Raw genomic sequence first — 14,016 nt, 5'->3', positions numbered from 1 at the left:
TTCCACAACCATCTCTCTCAACTTCACACTTGCTAAATTATCAGACTGCTTATCTAAATCCATTACTGGATGAGCAGGAATTTCCTCCAAAGAAATATTGGAAGTAAAAAGCTCCAATGTTTTGAACCTCACTTTATTCCAATGCTATTGGCTTTATCCATCTCCCTGACAGCCTGCTTACAATCTTCAAAGTTAGGCAACATTTACACTTTTTATTTAAATTTTTCACAGACATTTCAAAATGCCTTACAGCCAGTTAAGTACTTTGGAAGAAGTGTAACCACTATTTCAATGTAGGAAACATTGCAACTGGATAATAACTATGTAATTATAAGCCCCACTCTGCAACTGGATTCTCAGTTTCCTGACCCACAGGCCACAGTGAAGATTGGGGACAATATTTCATTCTCACTAACACTCAACACTGAGCCCCCCGGGGCGCATACTCAGCCCCCCCACTGCACACCCTTGACTGCATCGCCAAATACCAGACTAATACCATTTACAAGTTCACTGATGTCACCACCATCGTCTGTTGAATGTCAGATGGCGACAAAACTGACTACAGATGGGAGGTGGAAGACCTGGAAAAATGGTGCACTGCGAACAACCTAGCTCTCAATGCCAGCAAAACCAAGGAACTCATTAACTGTACTGACTTTCAGCAAGATGTTACTCGTGCCCCCTACACATGAACAGCACAGAGGCAGAACGGGTGGAAAGTGTCAAGTGTCCTGGGAGTGGTCAGCACAACAAGTTTTCTTGAACTCTTCACGTGAATGCACTGGTTACAAAGGCCCAACAATGTCTCTTCTTCCACAGGCAGCTGAGGAAAGTTGGCATGATGGCGAATATCCTAGCCAACTTTTTTTTTAGGTGCGCCATTGAAAGCATTCTGTCTGGATGTATCACCGTCTGGTTTGGCAACTGTATCATTCAAAATCAGAGACGGTTACAGAGTGCGCTGAACTCGGCCCAGACAAATCACAAAGACCAACCTCCCATTAATAGAATCCATTTGCCAGGTCCGTTGACAAGGAAAAGCTGCCCACATTCTCAAAGCTCCCACCCTGGCAACCCTTCTCCCATCGGGAAGAAGGTACAGACATCTGAACACACGTATCAGCCGGTTTCGAAAGAGTTTCTATCCTACTGTTGTTAGGATACTGAATGGACAGAGGTTTATAAAATCACAAACATGAGGGTCATGGATAGGATAAATAGACAAAGTCTTTTCTCTGGGGTAGGGGAGTCCCACCCCACGGAAAGAGACCTAAGGGCCAACTTTTTCATGCAGAATGTGGTACACATATGGAATGTGCAGACAGAGGAAGTGGTGAAGGCTCATTTAAGTTGCAACATTTAAAAGGCATCTGGATGGGTGTATGAATAGGAAGGGTTTGGAGGGATATGGGCCAGGTGTTGGCAGATAAGACTAGATTGAGTTGGGATATCTGGTCGACATGGACGAGTTGGACTGAAGGGTCTGTTTCCATGCTGTAAATCTCTATGACTCAAACTCTTCACCTCTACCTGCGTTTGTATTTTTGCCGCTGTTTACCTATTATTTAGGTATCTCTGATCTAACTGTATTCCTTGCAAGACAAAGCATTTCACTGCAACTCCGTACATGTGACAATAAATTCAACTCAATAACTGCTTTATTAAAAGAGGGATAAATATTAGCCAAGGCACAAAAGAATTACCTTGTTTAAAATAGCAAAACAGGATCATTTCATATCTACCTAAGCAAAAGGTCTGGGTTTCAGCTTAGCATCCTGGTGCCTTATTAACTCGTTGAACATCTGACTACATGTTCATGGCATCAGCACAACCAGCTACATCCACTGACCTGAATTGAGCCCTTATTTTATCTATTGCTGAAACTGTCAGTGCCTTTGCTGTCACATTATCACAATCGACCCCCAGTAAACTTAATCTCATCAAACGCTTCAGCCCATGTGGCCCACAGTCATGAGACCTCTTATGAAATTCTCTCAAATTTTCAAGTTCTTCCATCTCTGAATTCTCCTTTATCCAGAGGACTCTGCAAGGTATCTGCCCTCATTTATTTCTGGCCTTGGGTGTCTCAGATTTTGCTCCAGTGATGGCTGTGTTTTCAACTGTGTTAGCTCCAATCTCTGGAATTTCCTCCCTATACTTTGCTTTCCTCTATCATGATGCTCCTTAACTTCCAGGGTTTTCTGGTAAAAGCAAAAAGAGACATATGGGACTAATTTGCTAACCATGCCAAAAAGTCAAATAACTTCCCATACTATATCATTCCATGATTTTCTTTCAGAATATTCAATAGCTGTTCTAAGGTCTAAGGTCTATTTATACCTGACTACCCTGAATACCTAAAAATGTTTAAGTTGTCAAATAAGTAGACAGTCTTAAACAACTCTATTTTAGTTACAATCTACAGTCAAGGGAAAGTCAAAAAATTAGGCACAGCCATGCTCCACTCATGAATACAGAGAAGTCAGAGACTATCTTGTGGCACATTGATAGTGTGCACTGGAGACACGAAGTCCAGGTTCAAGTCCCACTTGCTCCAGAGATATGCAACATCTCTGGGTTGATTAGAAAAAAAAGTCATTTTCAAAGTTTAAGTCTTGCTAAGCATTTGATTTTCCTCTTAGAAGGGTTTTTTGTATGGCTACAAAAATTACAGATGAAAAGTTACTTCAAGAATAACAACTCCATTTTGGGATGCACCTTGATCATGAAGAGGAACCACATAAAAACATATTTTTTCAGAAACTCAGGGTATTCAAAAGCACTTTACAGCCACATACATGCTTTTCAAAAATCGAGTCACTGTTGCAAAATAGTAAAAAAAAGGGATGTGGCAAAATGACAGAAAGTAAAGCCAAAAGGTAGTCAAGCTACAGGGCAAAGAAGTATCAAAATTGGAGCAAGAGTTTGAAATTGATTTTTCTTAACAATCAATAACAAACTTTTAAATACATCATAACTACCATAAAGATTGTTACCAGTTTTTAAAAAGCAGACCTACAGACAAAAGTAGAAATGCAATAACAACTTGCCATTAAAACTATCATGACCCATACTCGGAGATATACAGTTGCAGCATATTTAAACTATAATCATTTGCGACTAAGAACAAATTATATAAAATTCCCAAAATTGTTGCAAAAACCTTGAAGGCATTTGTTTATGAACAAACAGGAAACAGCCAAGAGACTGCTCCTCAAACCACACCTCACATACCTTATTGCCCTCACCCAGGTCAACAGGTCTGTCCGACATTGCTACTCGTCTGCAAAAGAAAACATTAAACATTGAAACAAACGACAAACTTCTTTCCTTAGTAGCTCGTATCTAAAACTCAACTCAATCGAACCGACCTCAATCACCAACAGCCACACTCTTGTCAGCTCAACAGCCCCGCCTTTGCTGCCTTCCGAATGGTGAAACAGCTTTCCACCCCCTCGCATAATTCCGAAATTTCATTGGTCTAGATCAATGTCCGTCAGCAGTTGGTAGGGGCGGGACCAGGCTACGGCAAATCGCAGCGATCCGCGCGTGCTCGTTGGTTCATGGCGCACGTTGCAAGTTCTGAGAGCATCGGACTACGCCAGCGCAGGAGCTTGCCCTCGCTTCGCTATGCATTTTGGGAGTTGTAGTGCCTTTGACCGGTCGCCTTGCCCCATGTAACGGAGAGCTGAACTACAATTCCCAATAGGTGCCGCTTCTGGATGGCGTTCTCAGCTCGTAGCGCGTGTTGACTGTGCATCGGCGGCGGGAGCCGTTAGGCAGTAAGTCCGTTTAAATTTATTCGGGCTTGTGGTTAATGTATTGATCTTGTCGTTCCGTTGCTATCAGGAAAGAAGCATCCGTTTTGAGCCCAGGCTGCTGTTATTTTGTGTGTTGGTGGGCCGTGCTGATCAATCGGGAGGGTCCATATGGGGTTGGGGGGCGTGTAATTAGGAAATTAAGTTAAATTAGAAAGCGCTTTCCTTCCCCAATTAAATGGAGGGGGAATCTGAAACTCTTTATCTTCCAAAAAACTGGATAGTGGATACTAAAGGTCATTTAGAACTTCACAAATCAACAGATTTTTGTTGCGTAAACCTATAAATTTGTGTGGAACGTCAGCAGTTAGATAGAAAATAGAAGCAGGAGTAGGCTGTTCGGCCCTTCGAGCCTATTCCAGTATTTAATATGTTTATTCTGGATCAGTGGTGCTGGAAGAGCACAGCAATTTAGGCAGCATCCAACGAGCAGCGAAATCGATGTTTCGGGCAAAAGCCCTTCATCAGGAATAAAGGCAGTGAGCTGGAAGCATGGAGAGATAAGCAAGGGGAGGGTGAGGTGGGGAGAGAGTAGCATAGAGTACCTGGGAGTTGCAGTGGGAGAGGGACTCCCTGAGATTCTTGTAGATAGAGGAGGAAAACTTCTTCAAGGCAGGCATCCTTGCAAGAGGATTCGTAGTAGGGTTAAAATCAACTAGGTAAAAACAATGACTGCAGATGCTGGAAACCAGATTCTGGATCAGTGTTTATGGCTGATCACCCAACTTAATACCATGTTCTCACTTTCTCTGCTATACCCTTCAATAGTCTTAGTCCTAAGAACCGTATCTAACTTTCAACTGCTTTGTGTGGCAGAGAATTCCATAGGCACACACTACTGTCTGGATGAAAAACAAGTCTCACCTTTGGTTCAAATAGCCTACCTTGGTTCTGCACTACCTAGTTCAATGGAGTGGACAGGATGGCCAGTTGTCCCCATATTTTCCAGAATTGTCTCAAATTTATCCTTGCTTTCCTGCATCCTGGACTCAAGCTTCTAGGAACATCAAGAGTCATAGAGATGTACAGCATGGAAACAGACCCTTCGGTCCAACCCATCCATGCCGACCAGGTATCCCAACCCAATCTAGCCCCACTTACCAGCACCTGGCCCATATCCCTCCAAACCTTTCCTATTCATATACCTATCCAAATGCCTCTTAAATGTTGCAATTGTACCAGCCTCCACCACATCCTCTGGCAGCTCATTCCAAACATGTACTTTCCTCTGCGTGAAAAAGTTGCCCCTTAGGTCTCTTTTATGTCTTTCACCCTAAACCTATGCCCTCTAGTTCTGGACTCCCTGACCCCAGGGAAAAGACTTTGTCTATTTATCCTATCCATGCCCCTCATAATTTTGTAAACCTCTATAAGGTCACCCCTCAGCCTCCGACACTCCAGGGAAAAAAGCCCCAGTCTGATTGTGGTTCATGTTGGGACCAGTGACGTGGGTAGAAAGATGGATGAGGTCCTGCAGCAAGAAGTTAGCATATTAAAATACAGGACTTCAAAGATTATAATCTTTGAATGATTTATGGTGTCGCATGCTAGTATGTGTGGCTGAACAGTTGGAGTAGAATGGAGGGCTTCAGATTCCTAGATCACTGGATTTGCTTCTGGGGAAGGTAGGACCTGTATAAGGCTGAACCAGAACCAGAATGAGACCAACATCCTTGCTGTCAGGTTTTTTTAGTGCAGTGGGTGAAAGTTGAAATTAATTTGTTAGGGGTATGGGATGTAGAATGGAGGTACAGTAGAGTGTGAAGCATGGATGAGTTTAGATGAACCAAGTCAATTTAAAATGTAATGCAAGCCCAGTGAAGGCACAAGGGACCATAGCAAGTCTGAATGGCATTTATTTTAATGCAAGGAATCTTGCAAGTGAGTTGAGTGTTGATTATTGCATGGAGATATCTCATTCTTATCACAGCCCTGGTTGAGGGAGCGACAAGACTGGCAGGTCAATATTCTAGGCATAGCATGTTCGCATGAGATGATGGGATACAAAAGAGGAGGTGGTGTCACAGCACTAATCAGGGAGTCAATTACTTCATTAGAGAGAAATTATCTTAGAACATTCCTCGAGGGATCTTGATATGCAATGGTAGTGTCCATAACTACACCATGAGGCTCAGGAATAAGTCCTATCTGCTCCAGAGATGTGTTATAGCATCTCTAAACGGGTTGTTTAGAAAAATAGGTTACATTTTTAAAAAAATTAAAATTAGAATATTCTCCAAATGGAGCCATTTGCATTTAAAAACAAAAAGGGTGGATTCATTTTATAGGTGTACTTTGACCCCCGACCTGTCAAGGGACAGAGAAAGATAAATATGTAGGCAAATCTTTGAAAAATGCAAAAATAATAGTGTAATAATTGGGGATTTCAAATTTCACAATTTAACTAGGATGAACAAAGTGTTAAAAACCAAAAGGAGACAAAATTCTTAAAATGAGTATCGTGGAGCTTTTTTAAGTCTGACGGGACAGAGTGTGGTGCTGGATTTAATTTATAGAATAGAAACCTTACAGTTGTTGTGGTTCTGTTCGCCGAGCTGGAAGTTTTTGTTGCAAACGTTTCGTCCCCTGGCTAGGCGACATCATCAGTGCTTTGGAGCCTCCTGCGAAGCGCTTCTTTGATGTTTCTTCCGGTATTTATAGTGGTCTGTCCTTGCCGCTTCCTGTTGTCAGTTTCAGCTGTCTGCTGTAGTGGTTGGTATATTGGGTCCAGGTCGATGTGTTCGTTGATGGAGTTTGTGGATGAATGCCATGCCTCTAGGAATTCCCTGGCTGTTTTCTGTCTGGCTTGCCCTATGATAGTAGTGTTGTCCCAGTCGAATTCACGTTGCTTGTTGTCTGCATGTGTGGCTACTAGGGATAGCTGGTCGTGTCGTTTTGTGGCTAGTTGATGTTCATCTTTGCGGATTGTTAGCTGTCTTCCTGTTTGTCCTATATAGTGTTTTGTGCAGTCCTTGCATGGTATTTTGTACACTACATTAGTTTTGCTCATGTTGGGTATCGGGTCCTTCATTCTAGTAAGTTGTTGTCTGAGCGTGGCTGTTGGTTTGTGTGCCGTTATGAGTCCTAAGGGTCGCAGTAGTCTGGCTGTCAGTTCTGAAACGCTCCTGATGTATGGTAGTGTGGCTAGTCCTTTTGGTTGTGGCATGTCCTCGTTCCGTGGTCTTTCTCTTAGGCATCTGTTGATGAAGTTGCGCGGGTATCCGTTTTTGGCGAATACCTTGTATAGGTGTTCCTCTTCTTTTTGCAGTTCTGGTGTACTGCAGTGTGTTGTGGCCCTTTTGAATAGTGTCCTGATGCAGCTTCGTTTGTGTGTGTTGGGGTGGTTACTTTCATAGTTTAGGACTTGGTCTGTGTGTGTTGCTTTCCTGTATACCCTTGTGGTGAATTCTCCGTTCGGTGTTCTCTGTACTATCACGTCTAGGAATGGGAGTTGGCTGTCCTTTTCTTCTTCTCTCGTGAATCGGATTCCTGTGAGTGTGGCGTTGATAATCCGGTGTGTTTTTTCTATTTCCGTGTTTTTGATGATTACAAACATGTCGTCGACTTATCTGACCCAGAGTTTGGGTTGAATTTGCGGTAGGACTGTTTGTTCTAACCTTTGCATAACTGCCTCTGCTATGAGTCCCGAGATTGGTGATCCCATGGGTGTTCCGTTGATATGTTCATATATCTGGTTGTTGAATGTAAAGTGTGTTGTGAGGCACAAGTCCAGTAGTTTAAGTATGCCGTCTTTGTTGATAGGTTCCGCGTCCTGTTTTCTGTTCTGTATGTCCAGTAGGTTGGCTATTGTTTCTCTGGCTAGGGTTTTATCAATCGAAGTGAACAGTGCCGTCACGTCGAATGAGATCATGGTTTCTTCTTTTTCTATGTGTATATTTCTGATGATGTTCAAGAATTCCTGTGTTGATTGTATGGAGTGTTTGGATCCGCTGACCAGATGTTTCAGTTTCTGTTGTAGGTCTTTGGCCAGTTTGTATGATGGTGTCCCTGGTAGTGATACTATGGGTCTGAGTGGGATGTCTGGTTTGTGTAGTTTAGGTAGTCCTTAGAATCTGGGGGTGTTGTTGCTTTCCGGTTTCATTCTTTGTAGGTCAGCTTTGGTTATCTGTCCGTTTTTTTTTGTAGATTCCTTCGTGTGTTATTTATTCTATTGGTGAGTTGTGGTGTGGGGTCAAATTCCTTCATTTGGTAGGTGTTGGTATCTGCGAGTAGTTGTTGTGTTTTTTGGATGTAATCTGATTTATCTAGGATGACCGTCATTCTGCCTTTATCTGCTGGTAGTATGATTATGTTCTTATCGTTTCTTAGTGCTTTCAGTGCTTCCCTCTCCTTGGTGTTAAGGTTATGTGTTTGTCTTTTCCTTATCATCATGGGTACGACAGTTTGTCTCACTGTTTGTTGTGTCTCTTCTGTCAGTCCATTGTTCCTGAGTGTGCATTCCAGTGCTGCTAGGAAGTCTGCTGTCTTGGCATCCCTGTGGTTGTAGTTGAGTCCCTTGGCCAGCATTGTTCTTTCCATGGCTGTGAGCTGTTTGTGGGAGAGGTTTTTAACCCAGGTGTGTGTTGTAGTGTCCTCTTTGTTGCGTGTTAGTTTGGCCATTTTTTCTTTTAGTTCCGTTTTTTTGCGGTGTGTTGTCCTGTTCTGTCCTATAGTGACAGCCTGTTCTATGGCCCGGGTCCATTCACGATTAGTGGTTTTTGAAATTAACGACTTTTGGCGCGCAATTTCTTGTTTGTATTTGTGGAGTCGGTTGTGAGCGTCTGTGATCATTACCTGGACCATCTTGAATCCGTTCTGCTTGGCTGTTTCCCTGGCTTGTGGGTTGTTGACTGGTGGTCTGTACCTGACACATTGTGGAAGGATTCGATTCTTTCGGCATTCGTGTAGGAACCGGAGTTGTTCGTATGTGGCGCTTAGGCGGTTAGCGCAGGATTCCCATTTCCTGGACAAACAGGAAGACAGCTAACAATCCGCATACATGAACATCAACTAGCCACGAAACGACACGACCAGCTATCCCTAGTAGCCACACATGCAGACAACAAGCAACATGAATTCGACTGGGACAACACTACTATCATAGGGCAAGCCAGACAGAAAACAGCCAGGGAATTCCTAGAGGCATGGCATTCATCCACAAACTCCATCAGCAAACACATCGACCTGGACCCAATATACCAACCACTACAGCGGACAGTTGAAACTGACAACAGGAAGCGGCAAGGACAGACCACTATAAATACCGGAAGAAACATCAAAGAAGCGCTTCGCAGGAGGCTCCAAAGCACTGATGATGTCGCCTAGCCAGGGGACGAAACGTTTGCAACAAAAACTTCCAGCTCGGCAAACAGAACCACAACAACGAGCACCCGAGCTACAAATCTTCGCACAAACTTTGAACCTTACAGTGTGGAAACAGGCCCTTCAGCCTAACAAGTCCACACCGACCCTCCGAAGATTAACCCACCCAGACCCATTCCCCTACCCTATTATCCTATATTTGCCCTGACCTAACATACACATCTCGAAACATTTCGGGCAATTTAGCGTGGCCAACTCACTTAACCAGCACATTTTAGAAAAACAAATCTGGGTAGGTGGCAATGGGGGATCATTTCTATGATAGTGACTGTAATTCAGTAAGATTTGAGTTATTATGGTTAAGGACAAGGACCAGAATTGAAGGTTCTAATTTGATGGAAGGCCAGTTTTAATACAGGATCTGGCCAAAGTAGACGAGGAGCTGCTACTTTCAGGAAAATCCACATCAGAACAATGGGAGACATTAAAAAGGGTAATAGTGGGAGTGCAGGGTCAACATGTTCCCATAAAGGTGAAGAGAGGGACCAACCGTGCAGAAGACCCTAGATATTAAGGGATTGGATATGGAGAAAGAAAGGAGACTAATGGTAGATACCAAAGGTGCAAAGAATGGATGCCCTAAAGTGCAAGGGTTATTTAAAAATGAGTTTAGGAGGGCCAAGAGGGGATGTGAAAAAAAAGCAGGTAACGTTAAGGGAAGTCCAAAATTGTTATTTTTAAAAGTACCTTTAAAAGAAAATGACCAGTGAAAGAGTATGGCCCATTAGAGACCAAAGTGGTAGTGTGTGTGGACCCACAGGATGAAGCTATGATTTTAAATGAATACTTTGCATCAGAATTCACATTAGCGAAGGATGATGTAGGTCTAGAAATTGGAGAGACTGAACTGTAATATACTTCAACAAATTAGCCTTGGGGTGGAAATGAATTAGCAGTTTTCGCAGGTGTGAATGTGAATAATCAGGTGAGATGTATCCAAGGTTGCTATGGTAGGCAAGAGAGGAGATTGTAGTGTTTCTGACATTAATTTTCAAATCATCTGTGGTCACAGGAAGGGTGCCAAAGGACTGTGGATCAGCTAATGTGTCGTTATTCAGGAAGGGTGGTAGAGGTCAGCCTGGAAACTACAGTCCACTGAGTCCAGTACATGTGTTAGGGCGACTTGGGCGTGAGGGGGAAATACTGAAGGACAGAATTTATCTCTGTTTGAAGAGGCAAATGTTAATCAAGGATCATCAGCATGGTTTTGTAAGGCGGCAATCATGTCTAACAAATTTGATTGAATTGTTCAAGGAGGTGACGAGGTGTGTAGATGAGGGTAGGGTAGTTGATGTAGTCTGTATTGCCCTCAGTAAGACCTTTTGATAAGGTTTCATGGCGGACCACATGAGCAGTTACAAGACCATGGGATTCAAGGCAAATTGGATCCAAAATTGGCTTAGTGGCAAGAAACTGGGGGCGCTGGTCGAATGCTGTTCTTGTGACTGTAAGCCTGTGTACAGTGGCATACCATCGGTTTTGGTACTGAGTCCCTTGCTGTTTGTTGTGTATATTAATGATTTGGATATGCATGTAGGAGGTATGATCAGTAATTTCACTGGTGACTCAAAAATTGATGGTGTGGCAAATCGTGAGATGAAAAGCTCAGAGCAGGGACAGTTTAGACTAGGCTGTTCAGATGGAATGAACAATGGCAAATGGAATTTAATCCTGAAAAGTGAGGTGATGCATTTTGAGACTACATATTGAATGATAGGGCCTTGAGAAGTAGAGGATAAGAGGGATATTGGTTTACATACCCATAGATCATTGAAGACCGCAGGACATGTTAATAAGGTGGTTAAGAAGGCATTAAATACAAAAGGACGTTATGATGGAGCTGTGTGTGAGCTACAGCTGGATTATTTTGTACAGTTCTAGTCACGACACTACAAGAAGGATGTGTTCAGATTAGATAATGTGCAGAAGAGGTTCACAAGGATCTTTCCTGAGCTGGAATGATTTAGCTATGAAGAGAAACTAGATTAGATAGGCTGGGATTGTTTTCCTTAGAGCAGAGAAGGCTAAAGGGGTTCTGATTCACGTAGGCACAAGTAGGGAGAAATGTTCTCCCTTAGTAAATGTGTCTGTAATCCAGGGGCATACCTTTAGATTAGATTACTTACAGCGTGGAAACAGGACCTTCGGCCCAACAAGTCCACACCGATCCTCTGAAGAGCAACCCACCCAGACCCCTAAGGACCAGGAGGTTTAGAGGGCTTCAGGTCAAGTGCTGGAAAATGAGATTAAAATAATTGGATGTTTGATGACCAACATGGATTTGATGGACTGAAGGGTCTTTTTCCATCCTTGTAAAAACTGCCTGCTGACCTTGGAAACATAGAAATGTTGATTAGAGTAGTTTCTATCTATTTGGCCCATCAAGTCTGCTCTGCCATTCATTATGATCGTTGCTGCATTCCCATGCCTTACCCCTTGACATCATTAGCCTCAAAATATCTGTTTCAGTGAATTGGCTTCTATAGCCTTTTGCAGCAGACAATTCCACAAGTTCACCACATTCTGAATGAAAAACAAATTCTCCATCTTAGTTTGAAATGCTTTGCCCTGTATCCTGAGGCCATGAATCCATGTTCTGGACACCTAGTCAAGGGTGGTATCATTCCTACATTCCAAGCTGCTCGGCCTTGTCAAAGTTTTACATTTTTAAATTAGGCCTCCTCCCGTGTCCCCCACCCCCCCCAGAGAAAACCTTCATGAATATAAGCCCAGTTAATCCACTATCTCTTCATATGTCAAACCTGCCAACCCTGGAATCAGTCTGGTCAATCTTTGCTGCACTGCCTCAATGGCAAGTCTATCTTTTAGCAGAGACTACTTCTCCATTCAGTAAGATCATTGTTGATCTTGTTGTGGTCTCAATGATACTTTCTCATCTGCCCTCCAAGGCCCTTTATTCTCCTATATCAAAAATCTCCACTTTGAATATTCTCAATGACACAGCCTGTATTACTTTCGAAGGAAGAGAATTCCACAGACTAATAACCTTCTGAGATTAAAAGAAACTTAATCTCTGTCTCAAAATCCTTAAACTGTGCCCTTAGTTCTAGCCTCCCTGTCAAGGGAAAATATCTCCTCAGTATGCACCCTATCAAGCGCTGCTGCAGAATCATCTATGTTCAATATGATAAATTCTCATTATAAACTCTGGTTACAAACCCAGCCGGGCCAACTTTCCCTCATTGAATAATACCCTAATCACAGGCTGATGGCTTTCTGGGATATCCTTTTGTCTTGGATTCCTTTTGGTAGCAAGTGAGGAGACTGTTCAAAGTCTGCACTTACCACTGCCTGAGCATCTTTGTTGTGTATGGATTTGCAGTATATTGGTGTGCATACAGAGTCATAGAGATGTATAGCACGGAAACAGACCCTTCGGTCTAACTTGTCCATGCCAACTAGATATCCCAACCGAATCTAGTCCCACCTGCCAGCACCTAGCCCATATTCCTTCAAACCCTTCCTATTCATATACCCATCTAGATGCCTTTTTAATGTTGCAATTGTACCAGCCTCCACCACTTCCTCTGGCAGCTCATTCCATACACGTACCACCCTTTCCGTGAAAAAGTTGCCCCTTGGGTCTCTTTTAAATATTTCCACTCCCACCTTAAACCTATGCCTTCTAGTACTTGACTCCCCCATCCCAGGGAAAAGACCTCGTCTATTTATCCTATCCACGCCTCCTCATGATTTTATAAACCTCCCAATAGGTCACCCCTTAGCCTCCGACGCTTCAGGGAAGACAGCCCTAGCCTATTCAACCTCTCCCTATAGCTCAAATCCTCCAACCCTAGCAACATCCTTGTAAATCTTTTCTGAACCCTTTCAAGTTTCGCAACATCTTTCCGATAGGAAGGAGACCAGAATTGCACACAAAATTCCAACAGTGGCCTAACCAGTGTCCTGTACAGCCGTAACATGACCTCCCAATTGATGTACTCAATACTCTGACCAATAAAGGAAAGCATACTAAACGCCTTCTTCACTATCCTATCTACCTGGCGTGTACTCAAGGGAGTAGCACAACTGAAGAATTGTCCGGCTGCACCAGGTTGTTTAGGGTTAGGATATCTGGTGAGGAGGGTGTTGGTCTGGACCACTCTTGGGTTGGGCAGGAGTGTCACTCATCTGAGTATGAGAGGGCATTGGTGTGGCAAGCCTTGAGGGCAGGGGTGGTGGGGAAGGGGAGGTGTTGGCAAGCTCAGATTATTGTAGGGCTGGGAACTGCGCAGTTCTAGGAGTAGGGGATTCCGGAACGCATGATGGAGTGAACAGCCAGCTGTTCTGGTCTCAGCAACAGAAACACCCCTTCCCCCCCCAAGGAAAAGATTGACTGGAAGCAGATTCCTTCCTGCTTCTACAAGAGCAAAGGGCGTAAATCAGGTACATTGCATGATTTAGAAATTTAAGTTAGGTCTGCTGGACAAGGTATACTTTTATAAACAAATAAGTTACCTTTGCAATGCTTATAGTACATGTTGAAGTTTTGGACTTGTTATGCACTTACCTTGCAACGTGAAAGTCAGATTAGATCAGTCTGAGAGTAACTCCAAACTTCAAAATGATATATAAAGTATGAGGTTTCAGCTATGACAATTTGTGTAGAATATCATAGTTCACAAGCTAGTTAAATTTATATTCCATATTGTACCATTTTTAGATCCTGTTTATGTGAACAGTACAGATGTCAGTTACAGATGGATAATACAAAATGAACCATAGCTTGCTGCATTACTCATGAATGGATCTTGACAGCTGATACACATGAAACATATTATGCTATCATATT

General features: G+C 43.0%; 2 protein-coding genes across 4 annotated transcripts in view; one reads left to right on the top strand and one right to left on the bottom strand.

The window, feature by feature from the left end:
• snx5 (sorting nexin 5) overlaps nt 1-3,429 on the bottom strand; it is a 48,697-nt gene extending 45,268 nt beyond the window's left edge. The window contains exons 1-2 of the mRNA XM_060831020.1: nt 3,375-3,429; nt 3,238-3,286 (exon numbers count right to left, since the gene is read on the bottom strand). Of these exons, the coding sequence (XP_060687003.1) occupies nt 3,238-3,276 (39 nt within the window). The 5' untranslated portion in view covers nt 3,277-3,286; nt 3,375-3,429. The remainder of the gene's footprint in view (nt 1-3,237; nt 3,287-3,374) is intronic.
• The window catches only part of mgme1 (mitochondrial genome maintenance exonuclease 1), a 109,991-nt gene that overhangs the window by 69,094 nt on the left and 26,881 nt on the right, over nt 1-14,016 (top strand). For 2 of the 3 annotated variants that reach the window (XM_060831022.1, XM_060831023.1), the window contains exon 1: nt 3,675-3,785. The exons of the other annotated variant lie outside the window; for it this stretch is intronic. The gene's annotated coding sequence lies outside the window, so the exon portion shown is untranslated. Of the gene's footprint in view, nt 1-3,674; nt 3,786-14,016 lie in introns of those variants that run through there. 3 annotated transcript variants of the gene reach the window in all.

The sequence above is a fragment of the Hemiscyllium ocellatum genome, chromosome 10 (genome assembly GCF_020745735.1).
Source record: "Hemiscyllium ocellatum isolate sHemOce1 chromosome 10, sHemOce1.pat.X.cur, whole genome shotgun sequence".
Classification (NCBI taxonomy): domain Eukaryota; kingdom Metazoa; phylum Chordata; class Chondrichthyes; order Orectolobiformes; family Hemiscylliidae; genus Hemiscyllium; species Hemiscyllium ocellatum.
Note: the sequence above shows the minus strand (reverse complement) of the source record. Positions and strands in the feature narration are given on the sequence as shown.